This window comes from Callorhinus ursinus, unplaced genomic scaffold (assembly GCF_003265705.2).
Source record: "Callorhinus ursinus isolate GAN/ISIS: 27379988/994484 unplaced genomic scaffold, GSC_fseal_2.0 scaffold79, whole genome shotgun sequence".
Lineage (NCBI taxonomy): Eukaryota > Metazoa > Chordata > Mammalia > Carnivora > Otariidae > Callorhinus > Callorhinus ursinus.
The window spans coordinates 913,149-937,859 of NW_027397141.1; the positions used below are offsets into that span (position 1 = coordinate 913,149).

At 42.7% G+C, this 24,711-nt stretch overlaps 1 protein-coding gene across 4 annotated transcripts in view; it reads left to right on the top strand.

The window, feature by feature from the left end:
• Window positions 1-24,711, top strand: part of MYO16 (myosin XVI) — a 593,786-nt gene that overhangs the window by 297,509 nt on the left and 271,566 nt on the right. For all 4 annotated transcript variants that reach the window (XM_073887420.1, XM_073887418.1, XM_073887419.1 and 1 more), the window contains exons 13-15: window positions 5,742-5,872; window positions 10,952-11,057; window positions 18,178-18,295. In XM_073887420.1, coding sequence (XP_073743521.1) covers window positions 5,742-5,872; window positions 10,952-11,057; window positions 18,178-18,295 — 355 coding nt within the window. The remainder of the gene's footprint in view (window positions 1-5,741; window positions 5,873-10,951; window positions 11,058-18,177; window positions 18,296-24,711) is intronic.

The window sequence follows — 24,711 nt, forward strand, 5'->3', positions numbered from 1 at the left end:
AGACAGTAAGAAGAACCTGCAGAGAATTTCATTTAAGGAACAAATAAGAGAAGAGCATCCCTTGAAGATACAGGTTTTGAATTTGTGGGTCTAGGAGAATCTATAACAAAAAAGAAAATGAAAGAAGAGAAAAATTGATGAAAAACCAGGTTCAGGTGAATGTACAAAGTTTTTGGAGGTTAAATTGAAATAATGTTGAGGTTCTACCTTGGATGCAAGATTAGATATAATTCACATAGATATTTCATTTTATAAGATTTCTAGATTCATACCAAGTCTAAGAATAAGGTAGAAAAATAGTAGAAAGCCATGAAGGAGCAGGAGGAGGAGGTAGAGGAAGAAGATAGGGAAGAGGGGAGGGGAAGGGAAGAGGGGTTGGGGGACCACAATGATAGGGCAGATGGCAGCCACTAAAGAACCAGGTCTAGGGGCGCCTAGGGGGCTCAGTTGGTTATGCATCTGCCTTCGGCTCAGGTCATGATCTCAGGGTCCTGGGATCGAGCCCCACATAGGGCTCTCTGCTCCGCGGGGAGTCTGCTTCTCCCTCTCCCTCTGCCCCTCCCCCTGCTCATGGTACGCACTCTCTCTCTCTCTCTCTCTCTCTCTCTCTCTCTCTCTCTCAAATAAATAAATAAATAAAATCCTTAAAAGAACCCAGGTCTAATGCATTGCCGAGGTAGTAATTAGAAAGGACAAACAGCGTGGTGTTTCTATCATTGTGGAAACCAGTGAACACGTGAATGTCATGAGAATGGACACTTCAGCCATAAATACGCATTGGCCCCCTCATACATCTGTGTCAGACTTGTCTTAGGTGTTTCTCACTGTTCCCTTTACTGTGGACTTCACAAACCAAAGATGCATCACTTGGAAACCTCAGTGTGCAAAATAATGACACCATTCCAGATAAAAGATCTGGAGATAATTTCTCAAGGTTATATTTTTAAGTACTCAAGGACACAGAGATGATCAGTACCCACTTTATCTTTGTCCTCTGTTGGCAGTGAGATTAAGCTCTCCCACTATGTAAAATGGCACCTGGTGTAGCATGTCAGGCTTAGGGCTTCGTTTAATTTTCAGATTCTGTTTGCTGTTGGTCTCCTAATATTCGCACTGCATGTTTGAGTTTGGTGAGTAGCTGGGGTGACTGAGCAGAGTGTGTTGGCTCTGGACGGGTGCGGCTGGAAAGCGGACCTTCTTCACTGGAAGCAGAGTCCAGCAAAGGGCGGTGCCCATGAATGAGGTTGATGTGATGTCATCTCGCCCATGGGTTCCAGTCGAGCACTTCAAATTACCAGTGACCAGAACCCTTTCGTTCCCAGATGATGCACATGGGGAGAGAATAAGGTGAAGGGGAGAGACAAGGCATGTGGGAGGGAGGGGCTGTTGCTGACGGTAGCTGCTGGACCCAGTGGGACCATCCAATAATATTAATAATGAAAATGACAGTGGCAATGAGTGGTAACCAGTCTGAAGGTTACATGGCCTGTCAGAAACTGGAACTGCCTAAGTGAAGATCTTCAAGCTTCAATAGAAATAATTAAGTAGAATTGATTATTATCTTTATTAAAATGCACTATTATATTAACATTATTATTTTGTATTTATATTACCTATAAAGCCTAGAATCAGCATCGAGCTAAGTATTAACCAGGGGATAGCAGTGGAATAGGCTACAACATAAAGTCTGACCCTGTATGGAAAGGAGAGGGCTTTTAAGAGAAGGGATCTGAGAAATGTGAGTTTGATTAGCATGAAAAAACGTAGACACCCAAGATCCCTTACACATCTAAAGTCTACTAAAACTTGGCCTTAAGAGAAGATGTGACCCTTAGGAGGTTTGAAGAAGCAGAGTAGGAGTGACATATGCTCCTGGCTCTCTTCTGTCTTGCCTTGTCTGTAACATCTAATGAAATTCTCAGCAGGATTTTACAGATGGAGTTTAAAGGCATTCTGTTAAAATTTGATTAGGCCGGTGTTGGACTTGGGACATGAAATAGTGTTAGTGCAAGTGTTCAAAAGGAACAGAAATTTGTCCTGCAAGAAAACAGAGCTGGGCTAGAACTCCCTGGTTGGTTTATGAATTATAATGTATATGTCGCTATCATTAATCCTTTTGGTATCCATTTTAAATTCTGGAATAATTAAAAATACAAAACTCTGAAAACTATTTCAAATAAAGAAGTTCCATTTGTTCACATACACTCCTGAGATTGGGATGCAACTATAAAGATGTGCTAAGAACACATCATGGCCTACTTCAATTGTAACATTTGTTTTCTGCGTAGAACAGAAAATAAAGCTTTGTTTTAATTGTATGGTGTCTTAGATTAGCTGGCGTAGTGTGCTATGAACACAGGCAAATTCCTTTTCAAAAGCAATGACAACCACTCTCCCGAAACTATTATCCTTTCATGCAATCATTTTTTTTAAAGATTTTATTTTATTTTTTTATTTGAGAGAGAGAGAGAGAGAGAGTGCATGTGCACGAGCAGGGGGAGGAGCAGAGGGAGAGGGAGAAGCAGACTCCCCGCTGAGCAGGGAGCCCAATGCGGGGCTCCATCCCAGGACCCTGAGATCATGACCTGAGCCGAAGGCAGACGCTTAACTGACTGAGCCACCCAGGCGCCCCTCATCCAGTCTTTCGTATGTTCACTATACATAGGCACATACGGTTGTCCCACTTACCTGTGGTTTTGCTTTCCATGGTCTCAGTTACCCGAGGTCAGGGTCAACTGGGGAAGGGTCTTCCTTCTCATGTAGCATCACATCAGAAGCCTGCGTCACATGCCTGTGTCACTCAGTCCACTTCATCTCATCATGTAGACAATTGATCATCTTTCATTATCACAAGAAGAAGGGTGTATGCAGGAAGAGAAGGTATTTTGAGAGAGACAGAGAAACCACACTTGTACAACTTTTATTACAGTATATTGTTATAAGTGTTCTATTTCATTATTAGTTACCCTTGGTAATCTCTTACTGGGCTTAATTTATAAATTAAACTTTATCATAGTTAAGTATATAAAAGAAAATACATAGTGTATATAGGGTTCGGTATTCTCTGTGGTTTTGGGCACTCGCTGGGAGTCCTGGAACATAGACCACATGGGTAAAGGGTGGGGGGAACTACTGTACATGTGAAAAAAAAACTTCAAATGCCATTATTTTCCATTTTAATTCACTCAGATATATTGCTGATACATTCACATATATTAACTATATCCTTTTACAAAACAAATCTTCATTAGCCATTGCACTTTTTTATGTTGATAGTTTCAGGTCTTGATAATTTATTCTAAATGCCCTATAGTATTTTATCATATTAAAACACAATCCTTTATATTCATCCATTAAACCCTATGCTGATTTTTAAATTATTGGCGTGTTTTCTGCTTTTAAAAAGAGGCTAAGAACCGTTTCATGTGTGCTTTTTGCTAATGTTCGAGAGTTTCTTCAGAGAGAGTCCTGGTCAAGCCCGCCTTAAGTTTAGAAGTTGTTACCAAGTCACTGTTTGAGTTAGAACAACTCTCCATGGTGCAGGTGCGTTTTTCTTGTGCTGGAGGAAACTTCCTTTTGAAACCAAGCTCCACCACTAATTAGCTCTGTGACCTTTGACCGGTTACTAACTTCATTGCTTCAGCTTCCTCGCTCGTAAAAAGGAAGATCATTCTCCTACCCAAGTAATAGATTTCTAGGAGAATTGGATGAATACGAAGTGCTTAGAACAGTAGCAAGCGCATAACAAGTGTAAGCCATTATTATTATTATTAAACCATTGATAAAGTTACTAGTATTTTATATCTGTCACCTTCCTATTTGAAATGGCATTTTCCTGCTTACCAGAGAGTTTCTGCTTCTTTTCTCATATTTATTGGTTATTCTTTTCTGTTTGTATTCTTTGTCCAATTTTCTATTTTATTTCCAGTCTTATTTATTTGTTGGAGTCGTTTATAAGACACTGTTAATGTATTAATAATACACACAGCTTAATCTCCTCTCTATATTTGATTTTTATCACATTATTGTATGTATGATGCTTGTGGTCGAACAGCAATTGTCAAATGTACTATTTTGATATTGATTCATCCCTCCCATTATAATTTGTGTTTGGGAACCCTATTTCCTTATTCCAAAATCATGAGAGTATTATTCTGTTTACTTGTGTAAATGTTTTATGCTTTGCTATTTATATTTGGGACTTAAATTCATCTAGAATTCATTTTTACACATGGCATGAGATAGAGATCAGCATTCATTTCCTTTGCTGATAATCAGCCCATTCTTTATGACTAATGCATGAAACAGCCCCCTTTCGTACCCCAAATCCACACCCATGTGTGGGCTTAGGTTGAGTTCTCTAGTTTGCCCAGGTGATCTTTTCTTCTGGTGTCTGCACCAGGACCACGGTATTTAAGGATTTTGGCTTTCTGGAGTTTTTATTGAGATGCAGCGAACATGGGTTTCTAAGTGTCCTGATGGGTAAATTTTCACGAGCCCTCAGGTCCAGAGCATTTCCTACACCCCAGAAGCCCTGCTCTCACCCCTCTGCGATCACCAGCACCTTGGCCAAGGCACCACCGACTTGACTTCTACGGTGTGTGGCTTAGTTTTACCTGGTTTTATACTTTATCTTATTGAATGTTCTCTCGTGTGTCTGAGAGATTCCACTCAACATTATGTTTGTGAGATTCATCCAATTATTTTTTTATAGCTGTAGGTCATTTATTCTATGAAAAAAATTATTTCCCCTATGATTTCAAATGACTTCAAACATATGAAAAATTTGCAGATAAATAGCACAAACAACTTTTTCCCCAACCATTTTCAAATGACTTGCTGGTATGCTGTCCCATCAGCCCTGAATACATGCTCTGTGCGTTCAGTGTGTAACCTCCATACCACACCTGGAATCAGGAAACTGCTCCTGATGCACTGTGACCATCCAGTCAAGATGCCTCACTCAGGTCTTTCCCATCGCCCCACTAATGCCCACAGAGCCAAAGACCCAGGCCTCCGTGGCAGGATGGGTGCACTTTCACCTTGTCTGGACACTTTCCTCCATCTTCTGATGAGCTTTCCACCCTTGACGGCCTTGAAGCTACAGGCCAGTCACTTTGTAAAAGAAAAATTAAGTTGATCTGATATTTCTTCATGACTCAGGCATCTCCCTATCATTCAGTGTTTATTCTAATATAACAGAATTTACTAGAAACTCAAAAGGACTAAACATACTGGCACCATGGCCATCCTCATAAATCACTGTGTCACTGAAATTAAGTTCATTTTTGTTTTTCTGAGACGTTTGTAAGTTCTTCTGTGTTTCAGCTGCAGGTGCTTTCTACTCGGACTAAAAATCCTTTCTGTCTTATGTTACTGAAATGAAATGTTGCTGAGTGACATTGTGTGTGATGTAAATCCCCGCGGGTTCAGCTTACTTCACAGGTTTCTATCAAACTGGATGTGTGTGGGATGCTCTGCTTAAGGACAGCAGAATAATTTCAAGCCTGTGAACCAAGTAATGAGGGATTAGACACCTGCCTCTATTTTATCATTGTGAACGCTCAAAACGTGCTGCAAAGGGCATAATTCCGCAGGCATTTTGTAGTTACAAATGATTCTCAGACATGGAGCTTCCCTGGCGTTTGGATACTGGAAATAAGGCAGCTGTGCCCGGAGGCGGGGGAAGCCCGCACCTTCTCACGGATGTCTGTCTCCCTGTCTCCCGCACTGCTTGGCAGGTGTCTCAGCTATACCTCAACAGCACGGGGCAGCCCTGCTCCTCCTCCCTGCCGCCTCACATCTTCTCCTGCGCCGAGAGAGCCTTTCACCAGCTTTTCCAGGAGCAGCGGCCCCAGTGCTTCATTCTCAGGTGAGCCCGCCCCTCGCTCGCCCACCCGCTGATGATGCGCTGATGCGCTGGGGGCTTGGGCCTGAGACCCTCCTCCTTTCCTATGGTTCATGTTTATTGACTTCCTCAGCACCTGGCCGTCCAGCGTGTCTTTGCAATAAGTAATTTGACTCGTTACCAAGGAGAAACATCTCTGTTCTTAGGAATAGCCCCAAGTGTGGCGGAATCAATATCAACACACTTAACCTGAAACTCAATTCATTTTGAAGATTTACTACTTGGGACCAGAGTGTTTTTGCTTTCAAACCTCAGGAATCACCGGGAAAGAAAGGCACCCACTATTAGCGCCCACTTTGTGGTGTGGTCCAAAATACAAATTATTACCCTACAGTTGTGGGTTTTCTCACCTGCTTCTAGCTATTTACCTCTGCTCATATTTTACCAAAAGTGTACACCCGGAAGTATTTTATACTGAAATATCATGGTAACATTAGCTCATAAATAGCAAGAAGCTCAGGACAGTGATTCACATTGGAGCAAACACACACACGCACACACACATACACACACACACACACACACGAACTGCAAGATGTAGTGGTGAAATGTGATTATGTATTGATAAAGGATTAAAGAATTATTTCAGTGTTAATATAAGATCTGCATTGAGAATTACGTTTTGTATTAGGAGCAACCTCTACCAGAGGGGACTTCTGTAAATCCTCAAGGCTTTGCCCGAGTTATAATCAGTAGTGTTGGCTGCAACTGAATGTTGTCAATAAAGCTTTGCCCAGGGCGCCTGGTTGGCTCAGTCGTTAAGCGTCTGCCTTCAGCTCAGGTCATGATCCCAGGGTCCTGGGATCGAGTGCCACGTCGGGCTCCCTGCTCAGCGGGAAGCCTGCTTCTCCCTCTCCCACTCCCCCTGCTTGTGTTCCTGCTCTTGCTATCTCTCTCTGTCAAATAAATAAATAAAATCTTTAAAAAAATAAAAATAAAAATAAAGCTTTGCCCAACTCATCAAAGTGAAATGAAAGATGGGACACATGGACACCTGGGTAGAACCCAAAAGACATTTATTTATTGTTTTAAAAGATTTTATTTATTTATTCGACAGAGAGAGACAAAGTGAGAGCAGGAACACAAGCAGGGGGGCTGGGAGAGGGGGAAGCAGACTCCCTGCTGAGCCGGGAGCCCGATGCGGGGCTTGATCCCAGGACCCTGGGATCATGACCTGAGCCGAAGGCAGACGCTTAACGATTGAGCCACCCAGGCACCCCCAAAAGACATTTAAATACTTAAGTAAGCACTTATTTATACACTGTTACATTATCAATTTGATCAAAAAGTTCCAGAGAGGGTCAGATAGATGGCTTGCAAACGTCAGTGTTCTGGTTTTCAAAATTGTGAGCACGTGGTGTTTTCACCCTTGTTCTGAAGAGTCCCCGGGGTAGGAGAGGCTCTGGAGCCAGGGTGGCCCCAGCCGTTCTTGAATCAAGCAACTGTGTTTTCATCTGCTTTATCTGTCCAATTGTCTAGTCTAACTTTGACCAGAAAGGGGAACACTTTTAACAAAATCATGAGACTGTGGAGCATGTGTGCTAGTGTGGTCATAATAACAACTGATGTTTATTGAGAACTTAGTAAGCGCCAGACCCTCCACCGGATGCTTTCCACGTATTCCCTTACCCACTGCTTTAGCAGTCTTAGAAGGTTGGTATTATTATTAGCATCACGATTTTATGTGTCAGGTGACTGTGTATTAGGAGGAGTAACTCACTGGTCTAGGGTCTCCAATTAGTGAATAGTGAATCTGGGATGTGAGCCCCATAATGTGAATTAGTAAGTGGTGATTAATTAGTGTGGAGTCCAGTGGATGCTATATGTGGGATGGGAGCCCATAGTCTGGCTTCTGGGCCTGAATGAAGCTTACCCACCAGTGCATGGCCGGCCTGCTGCGGCTACCCCAAGGAGGTTTCCAGCGGCCCGCCCGGGCTTCCCTAAAATGATGGCCACAGATCCGTGGATTTTCCTAAATTCTTATTGAATCCACTCAATTCTTTTGAAAGACATTGGTCCATAGCAAAGTTCTGAGTTGCCAATGAATTGTATCCTTTGGGAATCTGCCTGTTATAGATTTCACAGTATCTCTAGCAAGTTCTTTCAGTAAATAAACCTGCTTATCTGTAACCCAGTGCTTTCTCCATGAATTTGCCCATGGAATTGCTTTTCCAGTAGGACTTGTTAATATTCTGCAGAAGCAGTATTTCTTTGGGGCATTTTTAAAGGCTAATAATGCCATGTATCAGCCAGTTTTTCTAAAAAAAATTACTTTGTTCAGGTTTCAAGAGAAGAAGAACAAATCTGTGATCACAAGGGCTTATTATTTTAGTCATTCCCTTTCTTCTTTCAGGATTGATGTTTTTATGTGGCTTCTCTATCTCGATTGTCTTGACTAAGATAAAGGTTTTCTGCATTTATTATACTAATTCATTAAAATTAGTAAATTTAGAAGTCAGCTAAATACATTGTTTAAAGATCATTTTTGAGAGTCTGTTGTGTCTTTAAAAGATTTACTTATATTTGAGAGAGAGCAGGAGGGAGGGGCACAGGGAGAGGGAAAGAGTCCTGAGCAGACTCCTCAGGGAGCACAGAGCCCGATGTGGGGCTCCATCTCACGACCCTGAGATCACGACCTGAGCCAAAACCAAGAGTTTAACTGACTGAGCCACCCAGGCGCCCCAGGAGAGTCTATTCTGTCTTACAACCAGCATTTACAAAGGATAATTTAAGACTTGGAGTTCAAAACACAAATATTCCTGGAATAGCCATCCTGTAACTTAGGACTAGGGTGGGACTTTTTAAATTTTATTTTCAAATTTTAATTCTATTTTTCACTTTGTTGATAATTTAGGCCCCACTAGCACCCTAGGCTTCATCTTGAGGAATAGTTTTTAATAATTTTCAGATCTTGGTCCTGGGTTATAACTGAGAGTTTGGTGTTCACCATCATCTATCTTATCTTTAATTTTCTGAAGGCCCTGATAGATGGTTTTAATTAATTGTTAGAGCACTTGTGACAAAAATCCATTATCCTAACAGTGTGTGGAGCAAATCTAAATTAATGTTACATGCTGAACATACAAGTAACTTGTGAAATACGCAGCCTAGGGTCTGCCTTTATCACGTGCAGATTTAGCAGACAAGACTGATCAAATAAGTTTTAAAATTCTTATGGGTCCCTGATTGGCACCACCCAAAATCTCTGGTCAATTTCTAATTGAATCGCAGTCTGGATTTGCAGATCAAGGAATGTTTCTTGAACACACTGAGCTAGGATTTTTAGTTTTAATGTGATAGCCTATAGAGTCAACCCTATCCTAACATATCCCATGTCATTTTTTTTCTTTTATTTCCTTGTATTTTACTCAGAGTTTAAATGGAATATGGCCATTTTGAGATTTTATGATATGGTTAAAATGCATGGGATTTTAGCCAGCTAAGAGAACTGATGATCATTTTCTCTATTCCTACATGTCCTGATAGAGTGAGCGCCATGGTGGGGGGAGGGGAGGCAGCTCAGCCGCACACCCTTACAGGTCTCTGGGGTCTTCATGTCCACAGACTGCTGGCCTCGTCCACCTTGTAAGACTCACCCCGTTTCAGGTCGCATAGTACATGCTCGGGAAGTACAGAACCAAATTTCGGCTTCTTCTTTTCTGGCAAACATCCTTTAATCAAATTCATTAGTACGAATATCAAGGGAGAAGCCTGAGAAATCAGCACTAGTAAAGAGCTTTATATATTTTTTTTAATTTTTAAGCTATCCGATGCATAAAGACTTTTTCATGAATAAAGACTGTTTTCATGAGCATTTTATCTGGAAGCAGTAAGAATATTATTTTGTATCAGTAATTACTGTATTGGGTTTCTGTGTTAATCTTCTCATGTCAGAAATGTAATACAGTTATTATTTATAGAAATTAGATGAGTCATGGGGCGCTTGGGTGGCTCAGTTGGTTAAGCGTCTGACTCTTGGTTTCGGCTCAGGTCATGGTCTCAGGGTCCTGAGGTCCATCCCCAAGTCAGGCTCCACGCTCAGCAGGGAGTCTGCTTGAGATTCTCTCTCTCCCTCTGCCCCCCTCCCTGCTTGCACAGGTGTGCATGCACACACACTCTTTCTCTCTCTAAAATAAATAAATGAAAATCTTTTTTAAAAAAGAAATGAGATGAGTTATGAAGTATGCCTGAGAAATATCAAAAGTACTGTCATTATAAATAACAAGTTTGGTGAGTGTTCGTTTGTTCCTAGATTGAAGGAAAACTGAACACGCAGAATGTCAGACTGAGAGCAGCCTCAAGAGGCAACTGGCCGTTGGAGGGTCCGCCTTGTTCCAGGCACCTTACTTACCTGGTCACATCTGACCATCGTAACAACTTAGTTTCAGGAGTTGCTTGCTTTATGTTCATTTTGAAGAGAAGACAAGGGAAGCTTAGAAAGATTTCATGGGTCTCCCGAGGAAGTTGTAATGTCTTTCCTGGAAGTCTCAGAAGGATTTAACAAGGTCATGGGCTGTAGCTCTAAGACACACACATCCCCACCTTAGCGGCTGTCCCCTGGGGGCCACGTCACTTACCTTCGTTTATGAAGCTGAGGACAAGTCGTCGTCGTCTTTCTTTTCAGCCCGACCCCTTTCTACTGTAATTCACCTCCGTGTGCGGTTCTACCCTGTGAGACATTGGAGAAGGGGTAGCGTGGAAGGCAGTGATGATTCCACAAGAAATTCTCAACCAGTACTTCCCGAGCATGTGGCAGACTCGCACCCCATTGATATGATGTCCCAGCATTTAGGGACGTTGGCGTTAAATTCATATGTCGTCCCAGCATCTAGAACACCACCATGGGGCATGTGACATAGTACATATGTACTAAATATGTCGGATGAACCAATCAAAGGGAAGAGTTAGATGATACCATACATGCATTAAAGGTTCTGTCATTCCCTCACCATCTTTGTATCTGAGGCTTACTCTGCTCATTGGATCGTTTACTACATTCTCCAAAACAGTAAACTTAGGTTTTCTCTCTCTGTTTTCTTTTAGTGGAGAAAGAGGATCGGGCAAGTCTGAAGCCAGCAAACAAATAATGAGACACCTCATCTGCAGGTCTGGCTCCAGCAGACCTATGTTTGATTCCAAATTTAAACATGTAAGTTTCTTGTTTGGGTTGGAGAATATGTTGAGTCAAGAAACCTGTAGTTTACAAATAAAAGGAGAAATCATAGCAAGACCATCGTTTGACCATAAATCAGTCAAAGTTTGTAGAAACAAGGGAAAAAAAGATTGGTGCAAATTAATGCTGCTCAAGTGAAGGTTTATTTTTTTGTACATATTTTCAAATACTTTGAACATACTCTTTTTATATTTGCTCAGAACAGTTGGATTGAAAACATGTAATAGATTGTTGTTGTTCACCTACAACGTGCCCCTTTGGTGTGTAGATTCTTTTGAGGGATTTGGCCCGATAAGCACCTCTTTTTGGGGGATCACTGAGAGCTGATAATAAAGTTTCAATGTATTTAAAAGAATTGATAACAGGAAATGTTAATGACATTGATGGGCAGGTAATACACCTTCACCCCCAATATTGATTTTTTTGATATACAACATTGTGTTAGTCTTAGGCATGCAACATAGTGATTGGATGTGTGTATGGATTACAAAATGATCACCACAGTAAGTTTCATTAACATACATCACTACACATAGTTAAATTTTTTTTTCTTGTGCTGAGAACTTTGAAGCTTTGCTCACTTAGCATCTTTCAAACACACAGAGCAGTGTTGGTCACCGTGGTTGCCATGCTGTGCGTTAGATCTACAGTACTTACTTATAACTGGGACTTCGTGCCTTTTGACTCCCTTTGCCCAGTTTAGAACTGATTTTAAGTTACATTCAGTAACACTTGCTTTTATATGAAGACACCTCATTGTGTTCCTTCATCCACCTAAAATATTGTCAGGATTCAAGGAAGAACCAGAAAGTCCTCTGAGCAGCTAAGATAAAGGTCAGAAAAACTCAGAAATTTTACCCAAGGACACACATGCAGGTGCTTGTCTCTTGTTCTTACTCGGTTCTGTTAAGTTTTGTTAAAAGGTTTTCCCTGGCACAGTAGACTGGAGGAACCAACTCGGGAACTGCTAGAAAGATCCTGCAGTGAGTGCTTGGGAACCCCTGGGGGATGGGAACAGACAGAGAGAAATGATCAATAACCAATCAGGAAAATGGTCAGAACTTAGAAGTGTGCTGCTCTGGGAGTCTCCGTCTGTAGGGCTAACCCTCCGATTTCATCATTTTATAGGAAATAACTCTAGAATAATGCAAGTGCATGATGATTGTTCTCTTACATGCACCCCATTACTTGAGGGGCCGTGGGTCCTACACTCTGTGCTTGCTTGTGCTCAGTGGTCCCAGGGCTTGGTCCCTTCCGTGTGTGTCACGCCCTGTCCTAACCCCACCTGACCCCCTTCTTACCGTGTGGACTCCTGCCCAGCAGCCTCGTGGACATCCCACAGTGTGCCCCTAAGACATGGCCAGAGATGAATGCACGGGCTCGCACATTGCTCCAGCATTTCCTCCCAGGTCACCCATCAAATAAATGGCACAATCACTTTCTCATTTCCCTGCTGGAAACTGGCTTTCGCTTTGAGGCCAGCCGCTCCGGGCTTCCGCCAGGATCACAGTATCCCATCAGTCACACCAGCTGCTGTTTTCTGGTCCCTCCCCCTAGAGGTGCCCTGTTCCCTTAATCCTGCCAAAGCCACCTTTGAACGCACCTCCCCCCGACTGGGCCATGGTGCCCCTGTCACTTAGTCATTTATTCAACAATAACCTTAAGTAGCTGCCATGTGCGTGTCATTTGAATTCAGAGGCACCATCTTAGAGCCTGCCACATAGTAGGAGATCAGTTTCCAGGTAGCAGATGAATGAGGGCATGCGTAAGGTACCTGTAAGTATTTCTGGCACACCTAAGATACAGTTAATTATCCCAAATTACCTAAATTGATATACTTTAATAATATCAAATGAATTTAATGTGGATACACCATTTGTATGTCTTCAGGACCCTGTAAATTTTATTGCGTGTGTGTGAGGATACACACCGTTGGCCGTGTTGCCCCGGCACCCTCTCTCTCGGTGTGCATTTCACCGTGAGGTTTGGCAGGTGCACGCCTTGCCCCTCTAGAATCTCTCCTACACAAAACTTGCTGTGCACGCATTTGCAGAAAGGCACCTGCATTTCATTCGGCATTTTGATAGTTGAAAGTGTCTGATGACGTTGGAATAAAAACAGTTGCTGTTAGCTTAGATTATTCCCTAAAATGGTACCCTCTGAAAGTTCAAACGTTGAAGATCTAGAAACCCATCACCCCGAGAGAATTGTGTGTTTGTGTTTGGTGTTCTGTCCCTGCCTTTTTGACTTGTAGCTGCAGGCCAGAGTTATTTCTGCCATGGTGGTGTTCACAAGGGAATATTCTGGACATGTTAGTACGCGATTCCTCATTTAGAAATGAGAGGGACTTCTGTTTAATCGATAGATCAATGTAATTTCCTCCTGTTTTCTACTTTTGAAAAAGAGGTCTTTAAAAAATTAAATCTGCTCTTCTGGATTCCCAAACCTACGCCCGATTCTGGAGATGTTTCTCTTTGTGAAGAATGTACAATAAATCAGTTCTGCAGCATATCTCTGGTGACACATGTGTTCATTAATGACTCTAATTCATAACCATTTATTAAGCTCAAACTATATACTGAGAACCTGCATAATTCTACCACACAGCTCAAAATAATTTAACATTTTGGGTCGAACTGGGTAGAATAGCATAAATTATCTTTGTTCAGATATTGTCAGATACGTACTACTGACACATAAGAATTCGAGAATTTATAGAACAACATGGTTATAAAATAGACTTAGGTTAACTAATAGAATGATGGGATCTGTTGGCCTGATCATACTGACAAGGAACAATAGTCTCCGATGTAAATTTAGACTAAAGCAATCATTTATTGAAATGATCCTTTGTGAAAGAGCAGGCTGTGTAATTTCTAAACTGCATTCTAGATTACTTTATGTAAATTGGCTTTGCATTTTAGCTTAAGTGAATACATACTAAGTTGCATTTCTTTAGCTAGATATAACTCTTCCAAATCAGTTAGCATCTGGGAATCAATATTATGATATCCATGCAAATTTCAAGTACAACTATTTCTAATTCACGTGTTTGTTTTATTCATAAATCATAAAATAAGTGATTTCTAGTCTTGTGAAATAATATTTTGCAGGGTTGAGTATGGCTTAAACGTCATGTCAATTATGCTTTTTTTGTTGTTTCTCTCTAAATTACAATCCTCATGAATATTGTTTGGTGTCCAGAGCATTCCTGAAAATTACCCAGTCCATTTTTGCACAGTGCCCAAGTGTACGTGTGGGAATTAAATACAAGTGTTGGATAAACTTCTGAATTGACTGTAAATCTTTATAACATCATAGGGGTTTAGTGAAATTTTATACATTCCAGAGATGGGCCCGTACTTCCTACGTGAAAGAAAAGTCTTATTAAGGAGATGAGAGCCTAAGAGCATCCTTGATGGTGGAGCCTTCAGTAGAAGGCTTGAAATTCAGCGCAAGGTGGGGTGAAAGGAAGCTTCGTTAGGTGACCCCTGAAAGGAGAGACGTGGGTGAGCTGAATAGGAAAGCCATTCAGCCTAGACCCTGTCGTGCGACATCGCTCTGAGGCTCCACACCAGCAGGCGCGGTGCGCGAGGCTGCCCCGTGGTGCCGCATGCGTGCCGGACACCCACAGGGCGTCTCCGCTGGGGATGCTGGCTGCCTCTAGCCCACGCAGTTTTGCCCTGGTCTTGAGGATACTGCGAGAGAAAATCAGTCACCGGAGGTTATTCTGATCAGCAGTTTCTGAAGAAGAGTGAAGGAAGGGTGGGGACATGAAGGGGCGCCGCCGGGTGGCTGTCAGCAGAGAATCCTGTAGGCTCAGGCGTAGAGAGCGTTTTCCTTGTGGTTTCCATCGATGACCAAATTAAAGATCATTATCTAGAGCGTGGACAGCAAAAGGACAGAGTGAAGAGGTCTGGGGGGAAGTTGGCTGTTGATAATCCGCGCTGACCCACAAGCGGCACTCTCCGCCGGGGCACAGAGGGGAAGAGGGGGATCTGGGTGGGGTCTGGAAGGCCAGGGAGAGCCTGGCTCCGAGTCTCAGACATGATTTGTGATACTTTCATGCAGGCCACACACGTATCATCAAGAGACACTCCGCCGTCGTGTTCCTGAATCTTAATCTTATACTTCAGTTGTGCTGCCTCAAAAGTCTGTGGAGGTTTACGTTCTGCCCTCGCAATGGGCTTCCGAGCCCAATGGGTTTGAGCTCCGTCACCGTGGAGGTGGCTTCTGCTTCCCCTGTACAATTTCAAAACAGCTAAGATCCGTGAAGAAGGCTGCCGTTTTACATCTTCATATTTGAATTTCAAACTGGAGAAGCAGGGGATTTCTGTGGCGTTAGGTTTATTGGAACATAAAAATCATGTGTTGGGGGAAAAAACCAACTGCCTGGTACTTTTCACTAATTCTGGCCCAGATGACTTTCAAATTGGAGGAACATTCAGTTCCATTTAAATTGCTTAAATAAACATTTATTGAGTAACTGCTTTTACAGAGCAGAGTGATGGGGTTCCACTTGGTTAAGCCGTTGTTTTTTATCTAGGAAGCCACAGATTTTTGCTCTCAGAAAATACCGTACATTAACTACCAAAATAGGAGTGCATAGCTTTTAGAGATACAGCTATTAAAGCTTTAGAAGAAAAAAACATACAACTGTAAATAGAAAAAAAAATCTTACCAATAAAATTTGAACCGGGGACTACTTAGGAAATATTTACTTACTTCCCTTTGCTATATTTTTATTTAAAGCTTGCTGCTGTGCAACATTCTCATTATTTTCTTTCAAAGTTAAGGTGAGCAGTGGAACAATAACAGTTGTGCATTTTTTTTTGTTTTTTGTTTTTTTGGGGTTTTTTTTTGGTATTTCTCTTAACACATTGTTATTTAGTGCCACCTATTGGCCAAAGGGATAATTAAAGATAAAAAATGTTATTTCGGTATAACCCGAATCTGAAGCTTGAATTATGGATCAACAGAGCATAGTGCAAGACTGCCGTATGAGCTCTTGCCTTTTGTTCAGTGGGTTTAGCTTCCTAGAGTTTGAAGCCTTCTATGTCCTTACTGTGGTTCCAGCGGTCACGGCCTGTGACCCAGTGAGGAAGCACCCCTTATTTCGCAGAGAGATTGCCTGAGTTCAAATCCCAGCTCCACTATTTCCAAGCTCTCAACCTTGGGGAAGTTATGTAAGCTCTCATTTCCTTTTCTACAAAACGGAGACACCAGTTGTGAGCATCAAAATAAATATAGGCATAAATGTACATACACATGTATACCTATGTGTGTATAGAGTATACATAATTTTATGTATTACTTCATTTATGTAGGTTACATATAAAAAACTTTAGAATAATGCTTGACACAGAGTAAATTTTGCTACTATTATTAACAAAAATAGAACTAATCGTTGTTATTTGTTGGATGCGTACCATGTACCAGGCACCAAGCTGAGAATTTGTACAGTTGACATTGATGAGCACTGAAGGAGTTATTCCTGTGTTAAAATAAAGGAGAATGTGGTTCTGGGAATTCATGAAACTGGCTTAATGTCATATAATTTGTTACTAGCAGAGCTGGAATGTGGGGGCAGCTACTTCTCACTCCAAAGCACATGTATTGAACCATTACCCTCTATTTCCTGTTTGAGCACATGTTATTCTTTATCTTTTATGTCTCTTTTCTATAATAACAAGCCAGTTTCTTTTCAGATATAGCACCAAAATAGCTAGAAGCCAGAATACTTGAAAAAAATTCATTCTAATCCTTGTTACGAATTTTTAAATGATTATTAAATGTAAATTACATGTTGAAAATGTGATTTACTTACACTATTAATTCCACAATATATTTCTTTAATATTGAACTATTGGAAAAGAAGCAAAAAGCAGGACCTTTAAAAATACTATTTCAAATTATTTCTCAGAATATATTTCTGCCATCATTACTATCGATTCACTGTTATGATCTCTAAAATTAGGTTATTACAAAGAGACCTAAATCCTGGACTTTCTGTAAAGATTCAACATGTTTCCTCCAAAAGTTCAAAAGTTCAAAAACCAATCTTGTGGTATTTTACTATTACCACAACTTTTAGCACTTGGGATTTGTGATTAGAATCAAAGTATTTTATAATCTTTCAAGATATAAAATACTTCCAGGTGAACCAAATACCTTAATAGAGCAGTATCCAGAAAGTAAAAAAGTAGCAGCAAAGTTTTTTTTAACTTAGAATAAAATTCTCAAAATTTACTATCACCAGAAATTATAAAGAAACCACTCTATCAATAAAGTAATGGGTTAGTGTGCGTCTCCTTGTGGCTGATGCAGGAACTGCATTTCACATCCATGACTTGAAAGATACAGAAAAATAACTTTGAACCTTCCAGATTTTCACTTTCTGGAGAAATGCTTGGTCATCATCATCGTCACAGACACAATCGATTGTGATAAGAAATGGTGTTTTCTCTATAGTCAGAGTTTAAAGAAGCATGTCAGGAAAGACTTTCAGATGCCAGGGTTGATCTGAAGATCTTTGTTAACAGCATCGTAAAGCCCTAACTCCCCCTCTGAAAGAGAACACTGGTGGTGAGACACACCGAGTAAAAGAGCTTCATCTAGAGCTCTTATTCCTGCTCTGTGGGAGAGAACAGGAGAGAACATGTGGAGGCTTGGGGTTGAAAGAGTGTGTGTGTCAATCCCCGTTCAAAAGAAGGCTAGAAGCAAATGTTTTAAGTTCATTTGTTTCAAAAGAAATTCTCACTATCACTTCTATTAAATTTAATTCCTCCCCTCCAAAGCCACAAAAGCATTTCTGCTGTCCTATTAAGTCTAAAAGCCTTAATATGTGTTGAGTTGTTTATGTTTGTGTGAAGAGATAGCAAAGCCCAGGGAAATCCTCTGCGTATCATTATCTTATTAAATTTGAGGCAAAGGATACTAGTGGTTTGCCGTTGAAGAAAGAGGGACTGTAAAAATTCAATATGGTATCATACAAACAACAGAGAACCTCTTAGATAAGGGGATATTTCTGTATCTTTGCTATCATTCCCTTTATTTAAAAAAAATGAGCTCAGTAAATGTTTCCATGTTGCTACAGGTCATGTGCATCTTGGAAGCCTTTGGACATGCCAAGACAACGCTTAATGATCTGTCCAGTTGCTTCATAAAGTATTTTGAACTGCAGTTCTGCGAGAGGAAAAAACACCTAACTGGAGGTAAGAATAAAATTAAGAAAGGCAGATCTCAGGAGCTACCAGGAGAGGGCAGAGGAACACCAAATGTGGCGGCAACAGGGACCGTGCACGTGTGTGCGTGTGTGTGTGTGTGTGCGCGCGTGCGTGTGTGCGCGCGCGTGTGTGCGTGTGTGCGCGTGTGCGCGTGCGTGTGTGCGCGCGCGTGTGTGTGTGCGTGTGTGTGTGTGCGCGTGTGTGTGCGTGTGCGTGTGTGTGTGCGTGTGTGCGTGTGTGCGCGCGCGCCTGAATGTGCACATCTGAGATGCCAGGTTAGGAGTTCTAAAATTATTGGGAATTGAAAAATACTCAGAAATGTGAGGTGAACCTTTTCAAGATGATTATTGTATAAACTATATAATATGGAACCAAACCAAAAATAGCTGAAATGAGTCCTAATTATTGAACAGAGAAATGACTCACTTACTCAGTTAAAATAAAGTATTACTTGAGTACATATAATTCCTTCATACAACAGACATTGAAATCTATTTTAAATAAAGCTGAATCTATGTTTTTAAAACGATTGAATTAAAACAAGTCAAAACAACAAATAACCACCCAATTAAAGCCAAACAGAACTATATTTTTTGTTTAAATATTTAATGTGTACTTTATGAAAAGCCCTTATTTAAAATTCAACTTATTTAGGGGCACCTGGGTGGCTCAGTCGGTTAAGCTTCCGACTCATTTCCACTCAGGTCATGATTTCAGGGTCATGAGATTGAGCCCTGCTTCAGGTTCTTCTCAGTGGGGAGTCTGCTAGAGATTTTCTGTCTCTCTCTCTCTCTCCCTCCGCCTCTCCCCCTGCTCATGCTCTCTCCCTTCCTCTCTCTTTCTCTCTAAAATAAGTAAATAAGTCTTTTAAAAAACTTAAAAAATTAAAATTCAACTAACTTAGAATTCACTTGTGATTTTACATCTTTCTAATCAAAACAGATTATCCATGCAAATTAACCATCTGAATAGAATTGTAGGTGGGGTGCCTAATGCACTTGGGAGAATCAAGTATTGTAGAAACTTTAGTAACAGCTGTTAGCACACAAACGATTGCTAAGTGTAATGATTTTAGACAGAGATCAATCTTATTTGGTGTTTTCAAGTGCTCTTCAGGAAACAAAAGTTAGTTTTGACCCTAATTTAGAAACAAAAAGCCTGTATTTTTGCAGTAAGTGTTTGTCAAAATCCATTATTACTAAATGTAATCAGGTAAGAAAAAATGCATAAAAGGAGTCAGAGGAGATAATTTTCGATGTTGAAGTTAGCAGCTTAAATTCTGCAACAGGAAAGTTATGTTTTAAAAGCCCCTGACTACGAGCTCTGTTGGAAGGTCCACTGTGTTAGGAAGACCTCCGAGGGAGAACGGCCTTGGGCCTCCAAGCCTGGTTTCCAGGTCTCGGTTTTATAACCCTGCAGTGAGAATGTCCCTCTGAGGGAGGAGTACAGCCTGACCTCTTCAACTCAGGGCACAATTCCCCTTGAGCTTTCGGGGAGCTGCGGTTGGAGCCTTAGATGCTTGAGGTGGAGGACGTCCCGTGCAGCTCCCCCACCACCTTGCTCCAGTGCGTGACTCCAAGACGAGCCCTCGCAGCACAGTGGGGGGCTTGCTGGAGAGGCAGACCTGCTGAACGGGACTCTATGTTTCACAAGATTCCCAGTGACTCGTGTGGTCGCCCACGTTTGAGACGCACCGTTCCAGCCACATAGAGCCGGCCACTGTTTTATGCACACGTGGCTCGGAGGAGAAAGCACCTGTCCGGACATCACCCACATGACTTGGTGTGCTCTGGATTCCATGTTCCCTTTTCCAAGGCGAAGATGCGATACCAGGCTTCTGCAGGTCTTATCCGTTACTGATGTTGTTGACTTCCTTCCGGACAGAATTTAGGACGCTAGTTTAGAAAGTCCGGGTCTCCCTGCGTGCGGCACAACGAGAACGCGCTGCCGCGAGCCCCCGCTCCTGCCTCCGGGACCTCTCCGCTAGCGTGCTGCCCAGGCTGCCCCCGCAGCATCGGGTCCGCGCGTACCGCCCTCCGGCTTCTGCAGACAGCGCGCCGTGATACGGATATAGACTCACGGGGGGTCCCGGGGCCCTCCCCAGGCGCGCGCTCGGAGTGGGGCAGGAGCCGTGCGCAGACGCGCCGGGTGCCTTCGGCACCCGTGGCCACTGGGTGTGCCCCCACCCCAGCAGGCAGCAGGCCGGGGTTTGGTGGGCGCCCACCTCTCTCCGCCCCCCTCCCCACATTGTTCTCCCCTTCCCATTAGCATCCTCGATTCCCTTCCTGTCACCCAGCTTGTTGGTTTGGTAGCTTCCTGCTGTGTTCTTTTAAAAAATCTGGCAAAGTGATGTTCTTTTTTTCTAATTTTAAGAGCAAAGCCCGCATTACTAAACGGGCCAGTGCTGGTTGAGACCCCGTTGCTGGGAGCTGGGAAGCCCGAAGGCTCCGAGGGGAGCGCAGCTCTGCTTCCCGTGGGGAAAGGCAAAGGGGGGCAATGTGTGCAGAGAATGGGCATCAGCGTGGGGAGCGCTCGGGCGTCACGCCTCTGGCCTGCACGTGGAAGGACGCGGAAAAGCAGAGTGTCAAGGGCAACACGGCGAGTGCTTTCAGATATTCGCTGCCGCGTGGAATGGGGCTTGAGGACGAAGATCTGTTGTATGCGCGCTCCACGGAGAGGGTGGATGTTCCAGAGAGAAAGTATCCTCCCTGATCACAAGGACTTCCCAGCGACTTCCTGGTGAGGTCCCCACCCTCGGGCCCTCTCCCCCCAGTCCAGGGCGCTTCAGCAGCGGGAAGGCGCAGACCCCCCCGGTGCCCCCAACAGCCTCCACCGGACCTCTGCGGGGTTGTTCTAGAGAAGCTGCCTAACGCTCCACATTTCCCAAGTCCACACAGGAAGCACCTGGTAACTGGTGACCGGGTTCCGACGCACAGCGGAGTGACTGGATGATGCGGATTGTGCCCTGGTGCCCTTCAGCCTAGAAGAAAGACCCCGTGTGGGAATTCTGTCAAGGGCGGGAGCATGTGAGACCCACTCTGACAAAACATTACAGGCTCGGTGGCTTGGAACAGAGAGGTCCGGATCAGCAGGTCGGTGGTCTCTTGGAAGTCTGGAGGGGGGAGTCCTTCCTTGCCTCTTGCAGCCTAGGTCAGGAGCTCCGGTGCCTTGGGGGTTCCCTGGCTGGTAGCTGTAGCACTCGGGTCTCCGCCTCGCTTGTCACAGGTGCTGTCCCTGTGTCTTCCTCCTTACAAACACTGGTCACATCTGAGGAGGACCTGTCCTGCTCCAGGGTGACTTCATCTTGTCTTAAAAAAGAGTATTTTATGTCTTACTGGACACTTACATGTTCATACTGTTGTGTGAAGTGTTAGCTCATCAGTGCATCGGACTGTCCTGGGTCCAAGGCTCAACCAGTGCACCTAGGACCTCGATCAAACCATGTGGACTCTCGAACGTTGATTTGTAGAATGGAAAGGTGGGACCACAGAGACCAGGCAGAACAGGTGAATGAACCAAGTAGGATGTGCAGGAGAGTGGGGACCGTGCCAGTCTAGAAGCACCCCCCCCCATGGCATGACCTCACCTTAACGTGAGTACGTCTGCAGGGACCCTGCTCTCAAACAGTCACGTCCCTAGGTCCTCGGGTCAGGACTTAGGCATATCATTTGTGGGACACGATCCAGCCCACCACAGAGAATAAGGGGGATCTGTTGTGTTGTCTTGGCATCTCAAACTGATTTCCAGTTTTGGAACTTCATCATTACCCCCCAAACAAGATGCACTGAGCACTAGAGGAGGCTCCAGGCCAGTATGATACCTTTGATAATCTCATCTGATATCCAGGCTCCTTTTCTGAAAGAAAAACAAAAGAGATATTCATTTAAACTACTTCACACAAATTTTAGAGAGCTGAGTTATTCAAACGGGTCCCCTGGAAAAGGCTTCTGAATTTTAAGTGTTCACTAGAATAGTAAATCAAAGCTGAGTAAGGTTTTTACACCTCAAGCTAGGTCAAGTAAATGTAGGTTACAGGTTGATTTTGTACTTCATGGTAGTCTCGAGTTTCCCTTAAATTATCAACTTTTGTAAAATAGTGGTGATGGGTTTTTTTGGATGGGGAGGATTCTCTTACTAATTTTAAGGTTGAGAGATGTTGCATGTTTCCTTTATGGATACTGTTGCTCATACTTTTATAACTTAGTGCCAGATCCTGAATCAGGATGTAGCCACAGATCATAATAGAAAATATGAGGCTCAGTTTTATGAAACACCAGCTATAGAAAAGTGGGGAGTGTTTCTTATTTTGAAGAAAATTTAATTAATAAAGAACATTCCAGTGTGGCTTTCAGCCCAATATTTCCCCCCATCTGATTACTTACTTAACAGTATAATTATTCTGAGTTCCATGGTATATATGCCAGCACCCTCAGGATGGAGTAATGTCTAGAACATCTTACCATCACCCCATAGATGAGTTTATAGTGTACCGATAGTAGGAAAACTCTGCCAATGATGATTTGTTTTCACTCATCCAGTACCTTTCACTTGGGACTTTGAGGTAATTTGCAGGTATGGTTGTCGGAATCCCTAATGACTTATATATATATTTTTAAAGATTTTATTTATTAATTTGATAGAGAGAATGAGGGAGCGAGAGAGTATGAGAGGGGGGAGGGTCAGAGGGAGAAGCAGACTCGCCGCTGAGCAGGGAGCCCGATGTGGGTCCTCGATCATCTAAGAGTGTAGGGAGGTTTTCAGGGTGTGAGGTTCAAGTGCACTTATGAAATTAATGGCAAGGAGTACATTGGATGCCCTATTCCCAGTTCTTTCTCTTGTGAGCAATATCATATCTGGTCTTTTTAAGGTCCGTTAAAGTGTAAGGTTGCTATTCATTGTAGAATATGTGCAATGTTTTGACATACGATAGAGTAGTATCCTTTCAGTCTTGCCCTCAGAGGACCATTTTAATGTTTCTAAATCTTCAAATATATGTGATAGAGGCCTCCGCAGCCTTTGGAAAAATAGGTCAAAGCATTCTTCAGCAAGGGCGCTTGGCGCAGCAGCGGGGCTCCCAGGCCGGATCTCAGCATGGACGTTGGTGAATGTCCCTTGCCCCCTTCTCCCAACTAGAAAATTCAACACCAGACCAGGCTCTCGTATGTTCCTTTCAGCCTTGTTTCGCTCAATTGGAGAGAAACTACTTTTGAAGTTGAACATTTCTCAGGCTTATGGCGGAGGCTACGCATGGTTTGCTGTGGCTGCCCCTCACCGCGGAGGGGGCAGGCAGGGCTGCGACGGTGGTTGGGGACCGGCGGTGCGCGCGCCACCCCCGACCCCTGCGGTCAGCTCAGCGAGTGGGCTGGGCGCGCGGTGCTGCTACAGGTGGTGTGGCGAGGTGCTTGGCAACTAGACGTTCAAAACCGGAATGTTCCACCGATCCCAGGTAAACCCAACTCCCCACCGGATACTTCGTTGGGTGATAACCTTGTCTCCTCTTCCGGGACATTGACGATTGACGAGGATGCTGGTCCGTGAACACTGATTGAAAGATTTTTGCAATTCACCACATCCCAGCAAACACGGGCTTTTCATGCTTTTCCTAACTGATTGATTGTGGGATTGTACACTCATATTAATAACAAAATAAGCTGTGGTTTTGGAAAGTATCAGACTGTCTAATATGAGGATTATTAGCTAAAACTTCCAAACTTTGGAGGCTGCTCTCCTGAAGTCTTTATAGACTAAAGGTGACTTAAAAAAAAAAATTGTGTTATACTAAAATGAAGTCAGATTATTTTTCTGTTATGATTTCTTTTGAAATAAGCTTTTACATATTTCTAATGCTTTCTTCTGCATGGCTCGTATAAATTAATATTTTCTTTACAATATATTGTTTGGTTTCACTTTGATGTACTTCAGTTCCCCTTAAAGTCTACTTCTTCTCATTTTGCTGATAGTTCTAGCCCTCTTCCCCTGTCCTGTCGTTGGTAATTTATATCCCTGCATAAACCAGTATGACTGTTTGCATGTTGGGATGTGTCTGGGCTGGGCTCTCCCGGGACTCATCAGTCTGTGGGCTCCGGTGAGTCACTGCAAGACAAGTCAGATATGCTGGCTCATTCCTGCCTCATCCCATTTCTTTCTTTCTTTCTTTCTTTCTTTCTTTCTTTCTTTCTTTCTTTCTTTCTTTCTTTCTTTCTTTCTTTCTTTCTTCTTTCTTTCTTTTTCTTTCTTTCTTTCTTTCTTTCTTTCTTTCTTTCTTTCTTTCTTTCTTTCTTTCTTTCTTTCTTTCTCTTTCTTTCTTTCTTTCTTTCTTTCTTTCTTTCTTTCTTTCTTTCTTTCTTCTTTCTTTCTTTTTCTTTCTTTCTTTCTTTCTTTCTTTCTTTCTTTCTTTCTTTCTT